Here is a 20,896-nt window from a genome sequence, read left to right as displayed (position 1 = left end):
ATGGATCATGTGCTGAACATTGCTGACAGCTCCATCTTCACTCCGCATGTTTACCTCATGGTCGGAGGAGGGGGCCCTGCGTCAGATAGTCAGCCTGTGGCTGGTGACCAACCTGGGAGCGGTGCTGCTCTTCCTGGGCTGTGGTGCTCTCAACTTCTACTACGTGTTTGACCATAAACTCATGATGCATCCATTGTTTCTCAAGGTGGGTTGTTTGTTTAACCTTTTGACCTGGTTTACAAATGTTCCCTAGGAAACCAAATCGATGTGTCAAAAACTGCCATACAATAAGCCCTCTTATATATTTCTTTGCCACTTCACTTTGAAAAGAAAACGAAACCCTACATTTGAATTACTTTGTTTCTACTAATCTAAGGAGGACTTTTTTTTCACAGTCCAAGATTTGTCAATAGTTAACATCATGGATTTCATGAAGCACACGTATTGTGTGCAATGACCAAATTGGATACCAGGACAATTGCATCTGGGCAAACATGATCAAATGGCAAAATCTTTGGAAAATACAAATTTCAATGTTGAAGCCATGACTCTAAATTAACAGCCTTATATAATAAAATGTGTGATGTTAAGAAAGATTTATTATTGCAGACCTGGTGACAATTCAAAGCAAACTTCTCCCACACACTTTGTCTATCTGATCCAACAACAGAACCAGGTAAAACAAGAGATTGAACTATCAATCATCTCCATTTTCTGGATGAGCTTCCCAACAGTGGCCATTTTCTTCTGGGAGGTCCAGGGAAACAGCAAACTTTTCGACAACATCAGCGAATCTTCACTGGGTAAGACAACCGTTAAAAACTAGGCTTGAACCTTAGGTGAAATGAAAGGTTATCTAATTACAGTCACCAATGGAATATTACTTGTTTGTTGCAATAGGTCATACACAATGATTCCTAATGAGACTTATTAGCCATTGGTTTGTTTCTTTCTCAGGCTGGCCCGGGGTGTGCCTGAGCATTGCTGGTTTCTTGTTCTTTACTGACATGTGCATTTACTGGATACACCGCTTCCTGCACCATAAGAGCACTTACAAGGTGAGCCTTAGCATGTTAATCACTGGTTCGTAGCAACTCTAAACTATATATTTATATAAACATTGATCAAATGAGTGTATATGAAACAGGTCAGTTGTTGTGATGGACCCACTGAGAATTAACATCTAAGTTCTACAAAACATTTTAACATTTCAGCTTTTTTTTTTTTAAAACAATGTTTAAGTTGAGTCTCACAGCTCTAGTCATCTGTTCTCCTCAGTGAGCTGCTGTTTTCAGACCTGATAAACCTGCAGGTCCGCTGTAACTCCAGGCTGAAGACCTTTCTTTTTGCTACTGCTTTTAATTGGACTATTGATATCTCACACTGTAACTTGCAATAATGTATTTTATACCTGTGTTATTCTATATTAGCTTGTTTTATGTTTATTTTATTCTCTTTCCTTTTTAATGTTAGTTTTAAATGCAATTTTTAAATGTGTTTCCGCCTCACTACTTTAATGTTTCCATCCGGAATCACCATGCTTTCTAACTTCACCACTTTATGTACCTTGGGAGCCTGATATGTGTTATTTCTGACTGAAACATTCCTGTTATTCAGACTGTGTTTCTCGCCCCTCAGCATTTACATAAGCAGCACCACATATTTAAGATCCCTACGCCTTTTGCCAGCCATGCCTTCCACCCGCTGGACGGCTTCCTGCAGAGCCTTCCCTATCACATCTACCTGTTCGTCTTCCCCCTCCACAAGGTGCTGATCTAATTAGGACTACAAGTTAAACTACATATTTCACAATAATGTCCGTGACATTTGCTGGAAATGTAGCATACGGAAAAAAGTAAAATAAGTACGTTATTGACCGATGTGAAATCTCTGTCAAAAATATGCAGACACTTTGTTAATTGGGTAACATTTATATTTTTGCCCAAGACTTGAATGAACTGTAAAACGTTTTAAGTGACATTTGGGATTTTTTGAATTACAGGCGGTCTATCTGTCACTTTTCATCTTTGTCAACATCTGGACCATTTCCATACACGATGGAGACTACCGCATCCCCGGCCCCCTGATATGTCTGATCAATGGCGCTGCTCACCACGTAGACCATCATCTCTTCTTCAACTACAACTACGGACAGTACTTCACCCTCTGGGATCGTATCGGGGGCTCCTACAGACACCCCTCAGCCCTGATGGGGAAGGGGCCACACGACCACATCCACAAGCTCATGGCAGAGGCTGCACAGACACAGTGAAGATCCAGATATCACTTTTTCACTCTAACCTCTCAGGGAAGCTCCTACAGTGATGCTTAGGAAAGAGACAATTGCATCAGATGCAAACAACTCAAACTAAGTGAGTTGGTAAGTAAGTTGTTAAAATATGAATAAAACATAATTATGGGGAAATATGTTTTTGTTAAAGATAATGGTGACATGCCAGTTGGCTGGAAATAACACTATACTGCAGTGAATAAAAACCAGCAAAGTAAAGGCATATTTAATTTGTATGTGTTAGGGTTTTAACCAAGCTCTTGTAGCGATCTCTGATTTGAGAATCCCAACTTCATAAAATCAGGGCAATGTTTCTTTGTGATAGGATTGTTGGACGTTTTTTTTTACAAATCGAACACAGTCTGTGTGTTTGTCCACCACTGTCCAGATTCAACAGCAAATGACAAAAAACTCAACAGATGACAGAGGCAAGGCAATTGTGTGTGACCCTTTTCCATTTATGTTACTACAATTTATTTATGAAGAATGGATTAGAAACCCAATAACAATGCAAACATACATTTTGCCTCATCCCTGCTTAGCTGGAACTTGTTGTATATATTTCAGTAAAAATGCAGTGTCCATCTGCATGTATGTATATGTCCAATAGTCTGATTCCACATTAGACTTTCAGTTGCCAGTGCTCGGTGTGTTTTCGTGCAGGCTCTGCAGGGCGAGGTCTGTCCACTTCATCTCTTGCTCTTTCACAGACTCTGTGGAACCTCCATTGTCCTGCTCAGCCTCAGGCAATTCACTCTGACAGAGAACAGGGGAGACAGGATGCCATGAATAAAAGGAGCAATTCACTCTATACTTAAATCAACATTGTAATAGTGTCAAGACGAAATCGGAATATTTGAGGGTAAGCAAAAATAATTGTAAAATGTAAACAGACTATATAAGATGCTGTTGCTAACATGAATGTGTTTGTAATACCAGAGGGATGGTGACATCTTCATACGGCAGCTTGTCTTCCCTCCAGGCATCATCAGTGAGATCCAGGACTCTCCCATCTCGTTGGATTTCACTGTCCATCTTCCGAGCAGGGCCCTGTTCAAACTCTCAGAATGTCTCCCCTGACAGAGTTAGTTAGCTTCAAGCTAACTGCAACACTGAACACACTGCTGCAGAATGTGCAGATACCTGGTTCACTGCTACTAGTTAACATCCAAACAACCATAAATGGTCAGAAATACATGGTAAACAATGTATTCGAAAAATATGTGGTTTCAGTTTGTAGTTTTCAGAAGGTTTTTATTTACTTTTAACCGCTTCACCAATGCATATCAGAAGTAGTGCGGTAATTATACGTAAACATCCGGCGCCTGGTGATGATGTCGATTAATGACGCCTTCAAGTACTGGGGAAAATTGGAAACTACTGTATCAGTTACACATAGATACATTCTACATTATTCTTCTCACAATCCATTAAAAATACAATTACGAACAACAACAACAACAACAACAACAACAACAACATCCACGACAACAACAATGATGTTTGATGACGATTTTATGCGAGTGTACAAAAGGTTCCACAGAAGTAAAACGCCTCCTGTTTCCAACGAATATAAACGGCCATCCCACGTATTGTTTTGCGGTCCCCATGGTAACCAGATTACTCTTCTTTGAGCTGTGTTCCTGTGAAAAAGACGTCCCATTCCTTGTCTCTGGTTTACTGCAATTGAAGGTAACTGTATTTAATTGATAACAATTGTACTACTTGCAACAATAAGCTTAGTCAATTAAGGGTATGTTAGCATCTTGCCATGGAGATATCCCTACAGTGTTGTTCGGTGTGACCAAGTGTTTTCTTTTGAAGTATATGGGACTACTTTATTTATTTCTACTCGTTCAATGTTAAAGACTCAACAAATCCTTCTATAACTATACAAATGTAGGTTATTTCAAACGAAATGAGAGAGCACCTCCGTTTTTCAGAGCCCTGCCAGTTTTAGACATTCATTCAGAATGAGCTTGTTTTTTTTTGCATCATCATGTACTAAGGCTGTGGTTTGTGAATTTTGATGTATATTTCTTATTACAGGCACTGCAATGATGTCAGCTTCTCAAGAAAAGCAGGTGGAAAATACAGAGCCGTGTGCCAATCCTGGAAACCCAGTTTTCTCCTGCATGTTGACTTCAGAAATGAAAGGAAGACACCTAGCGCTGTGGTCCAAGCCCCAGAATCCACTGTACAGGACAACTTCCAGTGACTATGGTCTTCGCACTCAAACCTCTGGAACCTCGCGCCGTGCTTTCTACCCTAAATCACAAAAATTCACTGAGGAAATTAGAAAGACTGGGCTGTTTCGTGACAACTCTCTCAATACTACTCTTGACCGAAGCAAGGTGTATGACTGTCCCGATTTACAGAACACCATCTAAATGCATGATTGACTGTCAATTCAGCTGTGTTCTCTTATTCGTGAGAAGTTTTGGTTTAGAATAAATCACTATGTAAATGGAAAATGAAAGCCTAAGCAATTTATTAACACACAGCTATCGTTCTCTTTTCGTTAAATTCTGTAGAGAAATTATTTATGTCTGACAATCACCTACATCTTAAACAGGTGCTATTAAAGCAGTTAGTAGTTAAGCCCTGACTGTACATGTCACATATTTGTAACACTACATCTTGCTTTAATTTACCCAAATGACCAACAAGCTGATTCTCCAAGTTTTTTTTAAAATAATGCAACTGTACAAATGCAATCTTTCCATCCTCACATTGCCTGGCATATCTTTATAAATAAATAAATGATAACAGGGTATTCTTACGTTGAATGTTTGACTATATATACACAAATAATAAAATCCAACATTGGTATGTAACAGCAATGCCTTACAAAAATGATATTTATCTTGCAATGGAGCTTGTTCTTTTTCTATAAGCTACTTAAAAAGACATGATATTAGTTGTATCTTTCCTCTCCTTCAGTCCTTGTGGTGTCTGATGATTGCGTTCACGTACACTGGGAACATTTGCTCTCGCAGTGTCTGGTAGCCATTTATTCGCTTTCATCTAATTTCTGGTTTTGTTGGAATTTTCTTTCATACATTATTCAAATTGTAGTAAAGCTCTCATTTCAATGGTTTACGTTTTTACTGTAGTCTAATATAATTACTGTAGGCTATGCAGCTTTTTTTCTCAAGTCAAACTATTGTAATAACTTGTTGCTTTAATGCTTGATTCTCGCCATATTTGTTCTGTCATCAAACAATATTATAATTTAAGTATCATACACAAGATATTTCAGTAGGTTTCAAATACATCCTTGATCATGAAAGAAAGACAGATTTTTGTATTTAACACAAAGGGGTCTTTACTGTATGTTGACGTTGTGTTCCACAGAAACCCTCCTCCTACTCCGCCAGCCGCGCCTCCGCAGCTACAGCTGATGATGGCCAATGCTACGGAACTTAGCAAACAGCTAGCGGTGTAGCGACGTTAACATGTGTACGACGTGTTACCTGGTCGTCCAATGAGTGTGATATATTAGAGTTCAGCAAAGGAGTGTTGAGGATCATAGACGGGTCATGTTAGGGTTCCCCTGTACTCCACCGGCGTTTGAGTATCTCGTGTAGCTCAATGCTAACCAGGTTAGCTTGCTTGTGTAGTTTGACAGTAGGATCAGAGGATTGTCCATCTAACCGGGCTAACAGCTAGCTGCTTAGCTACAACACAACGTAGCTACTAGTTAGCTGTCTGTTTTGTAAACTATCCGGCCTTGCTCGACTGTGTGTATATGCTGCTGTTTTTCAAGAACTCATAACGTAAGTATACGCTTGGATTGAAATGTAATCATCAGTATAGGTTACTACAAATTGATAAGGGGAGTTGGTGAGACTTGGTCTTTATGTGGAACTGCTATCTAATGCTACATGTTAATGCCTGCTTTGATGAGTGGCTAGCTTGCGAGTTAGCTAACTTAAACTATATGTGTATAATACTATAACGTCCCAGTGATTTAGTACATGACGATCTCATAACTGATATACTGAGGCTATGTACTAAAGCAGCACAGCTATTTAAATACTAGACATCGGTCGGCCACTGTGCAAGAAATAAACAGCAACATGGACAAATGCTGATTTGGTTTCAATTTATTTTTTATATTATTGTATTTCTTTCAAGCTTGACATTTATCTCGTGGGGTATGTAACCTCAGCTAGTTTAAAGCTTTGCTGCAGACAAAGGTTATCAGCTGTTAAACAGTTAAATAAACAGCTCTCACAGACTAAAGTTGGGGGGTGAATTTCACTTTTTCTCTTTTCTGTTTCCACAGCCATCCCAGCCCTGGATCAGAACTGGACCTGAGCCTTGGCTGTATATGATGTTCAGAACTTTTTTTTGTTGCATCACCTGAGCCTTACTGTTCCATTTACCTGGCATTATTAATCACGAACCAATCACACATCTCTGCTTGGCAACAGTATGATCGCTCATGCTGACCCCACCCAGCCTTCTGGGACAAGAATATCCCAAAATCAAGCTCTCCAAATGATATGATAGTAGCCACCTGGATCACTTTTTATGCTTGCAGGAGTCTCGCACGGGTTCTGCTCTTCCTTTCCTCCTCCAACTGCCTTTGTCCATTCAGGGGAGACCCTTGCGAGTGTGGTCTCCGGCACTGGAACCATGGGTAACAGCTGTGTGTGCCGGGAGGATAGTGACCTGGAAGATCATCACCATGGCTCGTCAAGGGCAACCCGAGGACAGGCTAGGCGGGTGGACCACGGTACCGGCGGGGGTGTTGATGCCGGAGAAGTGAGGAGCAGCAGACCCAGGGACCCCGTCAGGCCTCCACGCCGAGGGCGAGGGCCCCATGAACCAAGACGGAAGAAGCAGAATGTGGATGGTCTGGTGCTGGACACACTGGCTGTCATCAGGACACTGGTAGACAAGTAAGTCTCATGAGAGTAATGATATTGATAAAGATGAAATAGAGTCAGTGGTCTGTACAGTTTCAAATAGTTTTTCTATAAATTTGACTATGATGTCTGTTGGGAATTCAGCCATGTGAAATACTACTATCGTCATTTTGGTTTAGAAAACGTAAGTACTTAAAGTTGTCGCAATTAGATGTGGATTTTGGATTGGAAGACTGGGTATTGGATATTTAGAGCCCAAAGGAAGGACACGCTCCGGGAGTACATTGGCACCAGAAAGTCTTTCCTGGAGCAAAGAAGCCGCTACACATGCAAGCTGTAGCCAGGTTGTCTTTGACCTGAATAGTGCTCCAAGCAGCAGGTATTTGGAATTTTACCTGTGGCTTCAAATAGTTGGAACTCCTGAGAGAGGACTTTGAGTCATTGTTCTTTTCACAATGTTTCCTTCCTTGGTGTAACCTTCCTTCCTTCCTTGATAACCTGCTGCAATGTTTAAGCAATATGTGCATTTACTGTGATGATGCTGCTGGAGTACTTTCTTCCTCCCTTTCCACTGAGCTATTATTTTTTTTTAATAGAAATGCCGTTCAACATGAACCTTTCTGGTGTTGATTAATTTCCTCTTCATGAATCTGTCCAACAAGTCATCTCTTATGTTATGGGGCCTCTTTATCACTTTAAATAATGTTGAATGTTGTCCAGAGGGCCTTTGTCACAAGGCTCTGCAGCCCCATGTTCCTCCCTACATGAATGCTTTTCTGAGGACAACGATCTAATTTCCAAACTCTTGTCACATGACTGTTCATAAATTCAAGTTTACCGTTAAACGTACCAGGCCGCTTCTTGAAGGAAAATTAAGTTTCAGTATTGAGTTATGGCTTTCAAAATGAAACCAGACCTCAGCTTGTAATGGGGCAAGAAATGCAACAGTAATGGCGGCGTCATCTAAAAACAGCGTCCATGGAGATACATCATTCATGCTTGCCTTGACCTGCCCATGGGACACCATGTCTGTTCACAGCCATTGCTGCAATCACAGAAACAAACAAAGGCGTTCATCATTATTATTACTCACATGCAGTGATCACAGTGTCATCATTATGTACTCTCTGGTTGAATTCTCTACAGAGAAACCCTACTTCTGTGTATGCACATAAATGAAGTCATAAATCACAAAAAATAGAGCAGAGTAGAGCTGAACAATTCTAGAAACTATATAAAATGGCGATGATTTTGGGTCTTATTTCGAGAGGATTAAGCCAATATTATGGCTTCGGGAAAATTGTGTTCAATTGATGAGAGTTTATAATGTATAGCGCTCAAGTAAGTGAGTAACCAGTTGTCAATAAATGATGCTCTTGTTCTTTTTCCAGTGACCAAGAGCCCCCTTACTCCATGATCACTTTGCACGAGATGGCAGAGACGGGTAAGGATGAAAATGAAGCACTCGCATTCACACACTGGGCAGAGAGAGCACTTTTTCCAGTTAACAAAAACAAATAGTAAACAATATGCAAAAAATGTGACAGGATGTGATAAAAAAAGCACTCTTCTTTAGTTTTGAAAGGATCAGAGGTTGTACCACAGGAAACGCAGTCTTGTCAGAAAAAGTGACAAGGTGGCTGATGTTGTCTCATCATGACGAAACAATTTCTTCGGTAGTGATATGCACAATCCTTCCGACATAGTTTCCTCAGGTTAAAATGAAAGTATCCACTGTACCTGTCCATATCTGATGTTAAACTATTCCGGAGATGTGTCACTTCGAATGACTCAGCAGTCCTAGGAATTTAAACGGTTCCCTTCAGAATATGCTGTCCCATCCCCTGGGGATGTTTTTGAGAATTGCTGAGGTAGTGATTATAACAGCTTTGTAAGCAGCAGACAGTCACGCTCCTCTTTTCAGTGACGCTTTCTCCTAGCCTCGTTGACGCTTCATTCAAATCACCAGATAGTATGTCACACACTGAGGTAAAGATAATATTGAGAATATTATCGACATATCCCACATGTGTTAATATGAAAAGGCTATATTCGTTATAAGGCCTAATTCAGAACATCCACAGATCAGATTTGCTGTTGACACACTATCAAATTCCCAATGTTGTCATATTTACAGTGGAAAATGGTTCGGTTGCTGTTTGTGTTGGTTTGAATGACGGGTTTAATTCTTATTCTGGTTTGGGTTTAGACTTTAGTTGATGTTTGTGTGTGTTTTTGGTCTGTTGTGTTTGTGCTTTTCTCATGGCACATGATGCTCTCATGCGATGTGTGTTTGTTTGTATTCAGTAGCCTATGAATTCTTGAGTTTGCACATATGGTGTTTGATGCTCACAAGGCGTGGTGTTGTGTGTTTTGACAACAGCCATGTCGGGTATTAGCTTGCAGATACTGAACCCTAAAGGCAGCCAAGCAGAAAGCCAGTCACTTTCTGTTTGACATGTGCCATGATGTTACATTATTCATCAGGCCGTTCACTGCGGCTTCCAGACGGGATGGTGGTAGAGAGAGACTCGTACTGAGTCATCTAATGGACAGGAAATGAATGTTTCAGTAATTATGGTGCATCTCATTCTCATATTCCGGTCTGTCTTGCACACAAAGGGATTTCCTCCTAATTATTTTTAGTAAACTGGATAATGGGGCTAATGTTGGAAACGCCTGTGTGTGCTCTAAGTGTGTATTATATTTCAAACAAGGAGAAACGTCCAATCTGTTAAGTCTTAAACCAACCTCTTTGTCTCCTATCCCACAGATGATGGTTGGCTGGAGGTTGTCCAGTCTCTGATTCGAGTGATCCCATTGGACGACCCGCTTGGCCCTGCAGTGATAACCCTTCTGTTGGATGAATGCCCCCTGCCCACCAAGGTTAGTGTCTTATAGACATTTGAGGTAATAACTTTGTAAGGCATGGTTTCTTTAAAGTAGACCAAGTTACACCATCTATCATAGGCAAACATATTACCTTCAGATTTCAATCAGTCCTTGCAAGGGTCAAACGAAATAATTTTATTCTACGCATCTCGTTTAAAATTAGACTAAAATAAACCGTGTGCGCTAACCAGATCCTGAACATAACATTGTGAACTCCTCAGCGCATGAAGCCTTGAATGATTTGGCTCACACCAAAAGCTTTGTGGCAAAATTAAAGGGAAACTTCAACTGAACTGCCAACAAGAGAGGTTGGAAAAATAAAAAGTTAAATATTTAAAGCATGTGGGGCACTTCCTCTTTCCCATGATTTTTTTATTACATTGCTGATTGTTCGTACAGTGCATCCGGAAAGCATTCATACCCCTTCACCTTTTCCACATTTTGTTATCTTACAGTCTTATTTCAAAATGGATTCAATTCATTTTTTTCCTGAACATTCTACACACAATAGAACCAAGTGGAAAACGTTTTAAAATATAATATATATATAATGTTGTAAATGAATTAAAAACAAAACACTCATATCACATGTGCATAAGTATTCACACCCTTTACTCACTACTTTGTTGAAGCACCTTTGCCTCAAGTCTTCTTGAGTATGATGCTACAAGCTTGGCACACCTATCTTTGGGCAGTTTCTCCCATTCTTCTTTGCAGATCGTCTCAAGCTCAATCAGGTTGGATGGGGAGCGTCAGTGCACAGCCATCTTCAGATCTCTCCAGAGACCTTCAATCCGGTTCAAGTCTGGGCTTTGGCTGAGGCACTCAAGGACATTCACAGACTTGTCCCGAAGCCACTCCTTTGTTATCTTGGCTGTGTGCTTAGGGTCGTTGTCCTGTTGAAGGGCGAACCTTCTCCCCAGTCTGAGGTCCAGTGCGCTCTGGAGCAGGTGTTCATCAAGGATCTCTCTGTACATTGCTGCATTCATCGTTCCCTTGATCCTGACTAGTCTCCCAGTTCCTGCTTCTGAAAAACATCCCCAGAGCAGGATGCTGCCACCACCATGCTTTACTGTAGGGATGGTGTTGGCCAGGTGATGAGCGGTGCCTAGTTTCCTCCAGGCATGATGCTTGGCATTCAGGCCAAAGAGATCCATTTTGGTTTCATCAAACCAGACAATTTGGTTTCTCATGGTCTGAGAGTACTCTAGGACCTCATTCACACCAACAGTGTTTCAGGGCCGGTTTGGAGCTGGAGCTTGAAAAGCACCGGGTTTTCCTGTTCACACCGCAGCGGAGCAGCCTCTTAGCTCCGGAATCCGGTTCATTTCGAGCACCAAAAAATGGTCCGGCCAGAGCAAAAGCATCACATACGTCACGCTTACGTCGAGGCGGGAGCAGGGGCGGGATCAACTCCTGAACAACAACAGAAAGCCCGCGTTTTATCCAGTTTGTACACAACGATGGAGAAACTTAACAAGCAGCAGTGGTCCACTGAAGAGACCAGCTACCTACTGGGAATCTGGTCTTCCGAAGAGGTACAGAGGAAGCTGGAGCACAATCGCCCATTGTTGTTGTTGTCGGTGTGAGCTGTGAGGGGTTTCCGCGCGGTTTGGCTTTATGAAGCAGGCACGCAAACGGTTACGTCATGACACAAACGATGACACAATGACGCAGCACCAGTCGGACTCTGGGCGGTGTGAAAAGAGCCGGAGCTAAACCGAAGAACCGGTTCTGAACCTGAAAAGCTCTAGCACGGAGCTTGAACCGGAGTTGCGTTGGTGTGAATGAGGTATAGGTGCTCCATGGGGGCTTTCATGTGCCTTTGGCTGAGGAGTGGCTTCCTTCTGGCCACTCTACCATAAGGCCTGATTGGTGGAGTGCTGCACAGATGGTTGTCCTTCTGGAAGGTTCTCCCATCTCCTCAGAGGAACACTGGAGCTCTGTCAGAGTGACCATCGGGTTCTTGGTCACCTCTCTGACTAAGGCCCTTCTCCCCCATTGCTCAGTTTGGTTTGGGCGGTCAGCTTTAGGAAGAGCCCTGGTGGTTTCAAACATCTTCCATTTGCAAATGATGGAGAGCACTGTGCTCGTTGGGACCTGCAATGCAGCAGACATGTTTCTGTACCCTTCCCCAGATCTGTGCCTTGATACAATCCTGTCTCTGAGGTCTACAGACAATTCCCAGGACATGGCTTTTGTGCTCTGATATGCACTGTCAACTGTAAGACCTCATATAGACATGTGTGTTCCTTTTCAAGTCATGTCCAATCGATTTAGTTTACCACAGGTGGACTCCAGTGAAGTTATAGAAACATCTCAAGGATGATCAGTGGAAACGGGATGCACCTGAGCTACATTTTCAGTGTCATAGCAAAGGGTGTGAATTCTTATGTACATGTGATATTTCATTTAAATATTTTTAACATGTTTGCAAAAAATCTTTAAAAACGTTTTCGCTTTGTCATTATGGGGTATTATGTGTGGAATATTGAGAACAAAATGAATTTAATCCATTTAGAAATTAGGCTGTAACATAACAAATGTGAAAAAAGTGATATGGTATGAATACTTTCCGGATGCACTGTATGTAGACGAGTGGTACGCAACTACAATACTCCTCCACGATTTTTACTTTTTTTTTATACACCTCAAGAAACTGGCTTTTAACTTCCATCCCATGTATCGGTTTCATTCGGCCTCTGCTGTCCACCCCTTCTCTCCCACAAGGGGACAATTACAATCTGTTTTGGACCCCCTGCCTCCCGGCCCAAAGTAACCTGAGGATAAAGGATACTGTATGACATTCGGAACAGTGTGAACCCTGTACTCTTTCCAGAAATATTCTCCACCTAACAAAACACATTATGCATGTTTTATAATAAAAAGAAAACACATCAGCTCTAAAAAAAAAAAATGCTCTTGTAGAACTCCTTGCTTGCAGCTGCATTGTTTAAGTAGCACAACCTGGACACCACTGAAAGTCTGAAAAGTGCTGGCACTGCAGCGCAGCAGTTGTTCCACATGGTCTAATCCTGGTTTCTGCTGCATCGCTGACACCGTGTCCCCGTTCGTACAGTATATTACATTATATTTGACCTATATTGTGCTTTCTCTGGTTTTGATCCAGATAATCATCTTGTTTTTCTCCGCTATGATACGATAATACTTTATTGTTGGATCAAGTCTGATATCTTAGTTGCATGAGAGCAGCTCCACCTGCAACATCAAGGACTATTAGGATTGAGTGGTGATCAAACAAGTGCTTCAGTCTAACTTTATTAAACCGTGGGACCCTGTATCTTCCATTCGATGGCAACAATTTCATCTCGCCAATCAGGACATGGTTAGGCCAGAGAAATGTTTGTTAGAATATGTGCCTATCTGACTTCCCTAAGAGTAACGGCTCCGTCTCTCCTCTCCAGGACGCTCTCCAGAAACTGTCTGACATGTTGAGTCTGAGTTCGGCTGTGGCCCGACAGGACGCTCTGATCCCGGCCAAACACAGAAACACCACCGCTGTCCTCGGATGCCTGGCAGAGAAACTGGCTGGTACGGTCCACTTTTACACAAGTGGTATTTTTAATCCTTAAGTCAACAGTAATTGTTACTTGCTCATTTTGATCAAATAGACATTCAAGCTCAGAAACGACAATCTGCGTGCTAATCAACTTGCTAGGACTTTAAACGAACTTTAGCTGAATTTGTTTTCCTATATTGAAGAGCTGGGTTTGGTTTGGGGCTCATTTAAAATGTTTTGTTACTCAACCAGAGGGTGGAATATGAAATGGTCCGACAGCTCATGGTTTTAGCTAATTCAGTCAATACTTTTTACGGATCAAGAAGCAGCTAGTCTCAAAGTCAGGATAACTTTGCGAATACTGGTTTGAATACATTTGTTGTGATATTGACCTTGTTGACACAATTCCTTCACTTTTTTTCTTAAGGTCCGGCTAGTATTGGATTGTTGAGCCCTGGAACCCTTGAGTACCTTCTAGAAAGTCTGGTGAGCAAACAACACACACACAAACACACACTGGCAATTTCAATGTGCGTTTACATGAAACCAGATGTTGTCATGTCAGGGGTTCCCAAACTTTTCAATGCCAAGGCACCCAGAAGTCTTTTCACAAGATGTCTGTTAAAAACCCAAAGACAACACTACATCCAGTGGTAAATCCTTTATGTACGCTGTTGTGAAAATGTGTCTTCCCCCCCCCCCCCCCCCCCCCCAGTTTGCTGAGGCCCCCCTGAACACAAACTAATGATCATTTATTTTCTGTGTTTTCTGTAAATGTCCCTCCAGAGCTCCGAGGCCCACCCGACGGTCATGCTGTTTGCTCTCATCGCTCTGGAGAAGTTCTCCCAGACCAGTAGGTTCACAAGAGTTCTTATCAACTAGTGACTTCCTTTTCAAATAACCAACGGGCATGTCCATTGACTCTACTTGTGGTTGTTTGTTTATTTGCATATATTCTGAAAGATTTGCTCTTCTCCAACCGATTTTTCAGCTTATTTCGAAAGCAACATGCCGCCCTCAGTTTAAGATGACTTTGCTGCAATGTTTTACGGGAACTTGACTGGAATTTTCACTAACTCTTAATTTCCATAGCCCTTTACAGACGTATATCAGTGAAGTCACTTGTATCTCTGACATTGATTTGTCCGGCAGTAGCTCAGTCAGTAGGGGCTTGGACTGTGAGCCGTAGGGTCGCCGGTTCAAGTCCCCGACCAGACCTAAATATGGAGTGTGGACTTCTACTTGGAGAGGTCCCAGTTCACCTCCTGCCCTGTCGTGGTGCCCTTGAGCAAGGCACTGGACATCCCCCTTCCCCCCCCCACTCCCATTGCTCCCCGGGCGCAGTACAATAGCTACTCACTACTCCTGGTACTAGGATGGGTTAAAAGCAGAGAACACATGTCACTGTGTGCTCTGCATGTGTGACCATTAAAGAGGGTTTCATCCCTCCCAATTCTAATTCTAGACTGTTTTAACACACATGCCTGGTGCATTTCCTCGCCTGCAGGTGAGAACAAACTGACAGTGTCTGAGTCGTGTATCAGCAATCGACTCGCTGTCCTGGAGTCGTGGGCTGAGCATTCCGACTACCTGAAGAGGCAGGTCGGGTTCTGCTCACAGTGGAGCCTCGACAACCTGTGTGAGTAGCCCCGCACTTTCAACTTTAGATGTTTTTGTAGGATAGTGTTTATCTGGATAGTTTTTGTCTTAGTCTCATCTTTTTTTAAATATTAAGTCAACCTAATCCTGCTTTAGTTGACAAAAGTCTGGGCATTTGTGTCATCTTGGTTAAAGGAACCCCTTACATATTGGTATTAGCTGTAGTTTTAGTCAATTTAAACCTTTTACATGGAACATATTTGTGTTTTTGTTAACAAATCAACACTGATGTAGAATCCCATGCTACACAATTAGGTGTGTGTGTGTGTGTGTGTGTGTGTGTGTGTGTGTGTGTGTGTGTGTGTGTGTGTGTGTGTGTGTGTGTGTGTGTGTGTGTGTGTGTGTGTGTGTGTGTGGTGTGTGTGTGTGTGTGTGTGTGTGTGTGTGTGTGTGTGTGTGTGTGTGTGTGTGTGTGGTGTGTGTGTTGTGTGTGTGTGTGTGTGTGTGTGTGTGTGTGTGTGTGTGTGTGTGTGTGTGTGTGTGTGTGTGTGTGTGTGTGTGTGTGTGTGTGTGTGTGTCACTAAATAAAGTATTGTGATTATGTTTCCTCTGTCCAGTCCTTAAAGATGTTCGTCAGTTCACATACGAGAAGGTCAACCTCACTAATATCAACGCCATGCTCAACAGCAACGATGTGAGCGAGTACCTCAAGATCTGCCCAACTGGACTAGAGGTTAGTCTGTGTGCTGTCTTCATGTATTCAAATATGATAAGTCACAGAACAGAAGACAACATAACCCTCAGACAAATGTTTTTCTTCACAAGTGTATACGAGAATGTCTTATGGTTCTTTTTGCTCTCCTATCCTCAGGCACGATGTGACGCCTCGTCCTTTGAGAGCGTGCGTTGCACATTCTGCGTGGATTCAGGCATCTGGTACTACGAGGTGACGGTCATCACGTCGGGCGTGATGCAAATCGGATGGGCCACCAAGGACAGCAAGTTCCTCAACCATGTACTCGTCTTCAACCTTTGCCGTTCAGCTTTTTCACTGTCTGTTTCCTTGCAGCCACACAACTTAGCGCTCTGGTGTGTGTGTGTGTGTGTGTGTGTGTGTGTGTGTGTGTGTGTGTGTGTGTGTGTGTGTGTGTGTGTGTGTGTGTGTGTGTGTGTGTGTGTGTGTGTGTGGTGTGTGTGTGTGTGTGTGTGTGTGTGTGTGTGTGTGTGTGTGTGTGTGTTACAGGAGGGCTACGGGATAGGAGACGATGAATACTCATGTGCGTACGATGGCTGCAGGCAGCTCATCTGGTACAACGCTCGCAGTAAACCTCACTCTCACTCCTGCTGGAAGGAAGGTCAGCATTACACGCAGGACTCCTTTTTTGCTTTTATTGTATCGCAAACAAAGTTCGCCATCAGTCTTAATAGTTGCAGAGAGAGGACATCACGTCTTACTCATTGGTTTAAAGATGGCTTCACTTGTCATTGGGTTTGTGATGTATAGCACCCACACGGCAGCATTTAGGCTCTGATTTACCTCCCGCACGGAGTATCAGATAATAGTTATAACAGTGTGCCAAAACGTTATTCTTCTGTGTGTGGCCTGTTTAGGAGATGCTATCGGCTTCCTGTTGGACCTCAGCAAGAAGCAGATGATTTTCTATCTGAACGGACATCAGCTGCCACCAGAGAAACAGGTCTTCTCCTCCGCCACGTAAGTCTACACACAAACATACCATCAACTCCTTTATCTCTTTCCCCCTGCTTTGTGTTCTGGTGACTTCTTTCCTCTCCCTTTATGTCCTTCCTATACCCTTCATTCTGTCCTGTGTGTTTCCAACTTCTTGTTACTGTCCTTTTTTTAAATGAACCTGTATCTTTCCTTCCCCTCTATCTCTGTTAGGTCTGGTTTCTTTGCGGCAGCCAGCTTTATGTCGTACCAGCAGTGCGAGTTTAACTTTGGGGCCAAGCCTTTCCGTCACCCACCTTCGGTCAAGTTCAGCACCTTCAATGACTTTGCTTCTCTGCTGCCCAGTGAGAAGATCATCCTGCCCAGGTACACAATGAAGAGGGATTTTGAGAGCAGTCTCTAAAAATAGACTACACTCTGAGAATTTGGAAATGCAGAATGCAATCTGTTGCTGTACCAAACGGTCCTCTGACTAGTGCATCATTTGTTTGCACACAGCGTCCAACACGTAGTTGTGCCATGATGCAAACATGACTCATCTTTTGGGGCGCTCCAGTGTTCATAGAGAAGATTCATTAACTTGTTGGCAAAACCAAAGCAGCTCTGAAGACTAGTTATTAGTTTGACAACAAGGCACCATACCTTTCTTTTAGCAGACATCGGATTTCAGTTAAAAGGCAGTGAGCTAGCAACCCCAAACACCCCAAAAGGGAAACGCCAAAATTAAATGCACCATTTACTTATTATACCTGATTTTGACAATATGTCATTTGAAGCCTCTATTAGCCTGTAATAAACAACATATTTGTGAAGCTTAAATCATGGGATTTGGTTGAATCCACACTAAAGCGATCCCATGCTGCAACACAACCAACAACACATTACCAGCTGACACATTACCAGCTGAATTAGCTGAGCTAGACAAAAGCCTTTTTCCCACAGGACTAGTACCACCAAGGACCTCTAGTCATTTGTAACAATTGTGGAGGTCAGCTGTGATAGAATCGAGGGTCAAGTAAAAGAGAAGAAGACAGTATTAAATACATATCTGTAAATGGGAATATTAATCAGCTTGTGTGCATATGCTTGTTTGTTTGTGTTTCACAGACACCGGCGTCTAGCCTTACTAAAGCAGGTTAGCATCCGAGACAATTGCTGTACGCTGTGCTGCGACGTCATGGCCGACACGGAGCTGCGGCCCTGTGGACATGGGTATGTGTGCATGTCAGCAAGTAAAACAGTTTAAATCAATATATTATTTGTATTTGAATCGTAAATCTGTCACAGAGAATAGTACATCTGAGTTAATAACATCCTAATTTGTTTTGTTTTCCTCCAGTGGTATGTGTATGGAGTGTGCCTTACAGTTAGAGACGTGCCCCCTGTGCCGCCAGGACATCCAGACCCGCGTCAGACTCATTGCACATGTCTCCTGACAAACCTCCTGCCCCTTCTCCTCCATGGAGAGACACACAAGCCCTACAGCCTCCTCCTTTAATCCCCTCTCACCCAGCAGGGCTGGAAGGACGGCGCCACCATGTTGTCATGATGCCACAACTGTGTCTTCTGGTCAGAGGAGGCAACGACGGAGGGGAGGAGAGAAGGAAAAAAGGAGATGAGAGCAGGGGGAATTAAACCAGCTGGATTCCTCCCATTTACCTACGTCACCTCTTTTGTATAACTCACTGCAGAAGCTGGGGAAGGAAGCATCAACAGTCAGACAAAGAGAGCAAGAGACACAAGCAGAAACAATTGAACGAGAATACAGACAGAACCAAGCTCTGGTCTGCAAACCCCTGCGTAGAGTTGTTAGACGTTGATTCTATGATATGAGGATCTCACTGCGCTTTCAGCTCAGAGGCTACTACTATTTAATCCCATTGTCGTCATGCACACATCTGCAGATCTGAAAGGGCCGGTTGCAGAGGAACACAGCCTTTAGTACACTATTAATCCCAAAGTACAGATACATTTGAGATAGTCCCATCTATATGTTTTTGGGTATAGATATACGAATTCTGATGTTCTCTACGTAGCATTTCCATTGTCGTTTCTCAAGGTTATACCAACTCCTATCCTTTGGTCAGTGTCACTGTCTGTACTAATTGATCGCCCACTGGTAGAGTTTGAAAAAAGACATTATCGGGTAAAATATCAGATTTTCCTCTTGGTTTCATAAAGCTTTAAAGTTTCACAAAGAGTTTTCTGGTTTGGTTTACAATGTTAAATGAAATCAGCTGTCATGCAACCGAAAGCATTTTTGACAAAATGTATGTTTTACAGCCAGTTCACAACTTGAATCTGTATTGGAAGTAATTGTCAAGCACGACTGCCCCTGCTGCTTTTTGTGCTTAATTGTCTTTGCTCAGATGTTGATATTTCCTCTGTCTCTGTCCTCTCTGTAACAACCACAACAAAGGAATACAACACGATTTGACAGAAAGTTCATCTGTAAATGTATCCACAAGTTGTATCCCCCACTTAAAAGTCTTTATGTTTTAAGAGCCAGTAAGGGGGAAGTATACATATTGCCACCGACAACTTCTGAATTTATCTTGGATTGCTTGATTGGTGCTAACAATTTGGCAACAATTCGTAATTTAGCTTCACCAGGAGTCAGGCTCAGTTGAGGGGCATCATAAGTAAATGTCTTAATTTTTGTTTGTCAGAACAAACACGTGCATCTGTATTAAGATTACTTTTTTCCACCTTCAAGATGTGATTTGATTTTGTATTATATTGATGGTGAACGCTGATGTAGAGACTTGACAGTGTTTTATTAGCCGATCAGTAAATTGTTTAAAACAAATGTGAAATGTTGAAGTGAATCGTTTTTCATCAATATCAGTTTACTAAATATCCCAAGGCCATCTTAAAATGCAGTGAAATACCCACTACACAGTGAAATGACCTAAAGAGTGAGGGCTTCAGTACAGAATTTCTATTTATTTTTGTCTGATTGGCAGCGTGTTGTCCAATATATCTTTAAGACTGAGTAAAATGTGGTTGCCCTCTATGTGCTTTATATAACTTATAAGCTTATTATATAAGCACGTTTAGCCATTTCTCCATCTTCCTCCTAGTCTTCATAAACCTCATGTTTTCTGTCGTTTCTCTGTCCATCTCTTACTTGAAGCATCTCTGGGTTGACTGAATGACATTTTGGAAACTGGTGATGAAATAGGAGAGGTAGTTATTCAAGAAGAACTATTTGTACAATTACAAAAATCAGTCATTTCAAATTACCACCATGAATAATTTCGATTTTATCTTGGACAAACTGTTGTTGACATATTTACTACTCCACCAAATAGCATGAAAAGGATCTGTGAAATCATTCAGACTATACTGTAAGGATTTCTGAAGGGTAACATGCATCTCTCAGTAGGAGAAGACTGGTTTGCTATCTTGTATTTCCTGGAGCACCTTATACTGTACATGCAGGTGAGAGAAATGATATGTTGGTCTCTATGGTTGGAGATGAAGTTCAGGATTGTATAGAATAAGTTGTGGGTTGTATTTAAAACATCGATAAAGGAATTTTGCTCAAGAGTTCCCTAAGATGTGACTGGCGAATTGTTGTTTCCTGGATTGTGATATTTGTAAAAATAAATGTATGTTCATGTGAGGTTATGACCAACAAGTGGTGTTTACTTATCTCAAATTGTCTTGTGTCTTAAAATAGGAGTGACAATAATCTGCATCTTTAACAATGGCGTTCCAGTTGTTTTACAGAAACACTTGCTAATAACATATGCTAGTACACATATTGTAAACTTCATAATAGACACTAATTTACACAGCAATTCATTCTTTAAATAACAATTGGTCACAGTCAATATAGCTACTTATTATACATCCATGATATCTACCAATATTTGAATTTAGTAAAGAATGACTGAAGGATGGTAGTATTTAGATTATTTGCTTACATTTGAGTGAAATTCTAGCACAGGAAGCAAGCGTTGTTTCAGTAATCTCGGTAAAAATAATAGTAATTAATTTATCTAATAATCGATGCTAAACGA

The 20,896-nt window shown here is 41.8% G+C and overlaps 2 protein-coding genes and 2 pseudogenes across 2 annotated transcripts; 2 read left to right on the top strand and 2 right to left on the bottom strand.

The window, feature by feature from the left end:
- Positions 1–2,621, top strand: LOC117447496 (lathosterol oxidase-like; annotated as a pseudogene).
- A 106-nt stretch (positions 2,622–2,727) lies between these two features.
- Positions 2,728–3,591, bottom strand: anapc13 (anaphase promoting complex subunit 13). Its single transcript, XM_034084204.1, has 2 exons — positions 3,227–3,591; positions 2,728–3,046 (listed from the first exon to the last, which is right to left on the bottom strand). The coding sequence occupies exons 1-2, from the start codon at positions 3,323–3,325 to the stop codon at positions 2,921–2,923; spliced, it is 225 nt and encodes a 74-aa protein (XP_033940095.1). The 5' UTR covers positions 3,326–3,591; the 3' UTR covers positions 2,728–2,920.
- Positions 3,592–5,532: 1,941 nt separating this feature from the next.
- Positions 5,533–20,496, top strand: rspry1 (ring finger and SPRY domain containing 1). The gene is given in 16 exon segments (XM_034084972.2): positions 5,533–6,069; positions 6,582–6,894; positions 6,896–7,200; positions 8,559–8,611; positions 9,941–10,053; positions 13,485–13,611; positions 14,007–14,065; positions 14,366–14,432; positions 15,087–15,218; positions 15,796–15,911; positions 16,050–16,193; positions 16,422–16,533; positions 16,790–16,892; positions 17,082–17,234; positions 17,976–18,080; positions 18,208–20,496. Coding segments are annotated over 15 exon segments (1,779 nt in total). The 5' UTR covers positions 5,533–6,069; positions 6,582–6,801; the 3' UTR covers positions 18,305–20,496.
- Positions 11,017–12,252, bottom strand: LOC139433933 (uncharacterized; annotated as a pseudogene).
- Positions 20,497–20,896: the final 400 nt, after the last annotated feature.

The sequence above is a fragment of the Pseudochaenichthys georgianus genome, chromosome 6 (genome assembly GCF_902827115.2).
Source record: "Pseudochaenichthys georgianus chromosome 6, fPseGeo1.2, whole genome shotgun sequence".
Taxonomy (NCBI): Eukaryota; Metazoa; Chordata; class Actinopteri; order Perciformes; family Channichthyidae; genus Pseudochaenichthys; species Pseudochaenichthys georgianus.
Note: the sequence above shows the minus strand (reverse complement) of the source record. Positions and strands in the feature narration are given on the sequence as shown.

Bases quoted from the DNA above. Each gene is read 5' to 3' on its own strand.
- anapc13 (XM_034084204.1), bottom strand. From the start codon at position 3,325: ATGGACAGTGAAATCCAACGAGATGGGAGAGTCCTGGATCTCACTGAT. The intron at 3,047-3,226 runs GTATTACAAACA...GTTCTCTGTCAG, and splicing joins AAGATGTCACCATCCCTCTG to AGTGAATTGCCTGAGGCTGA.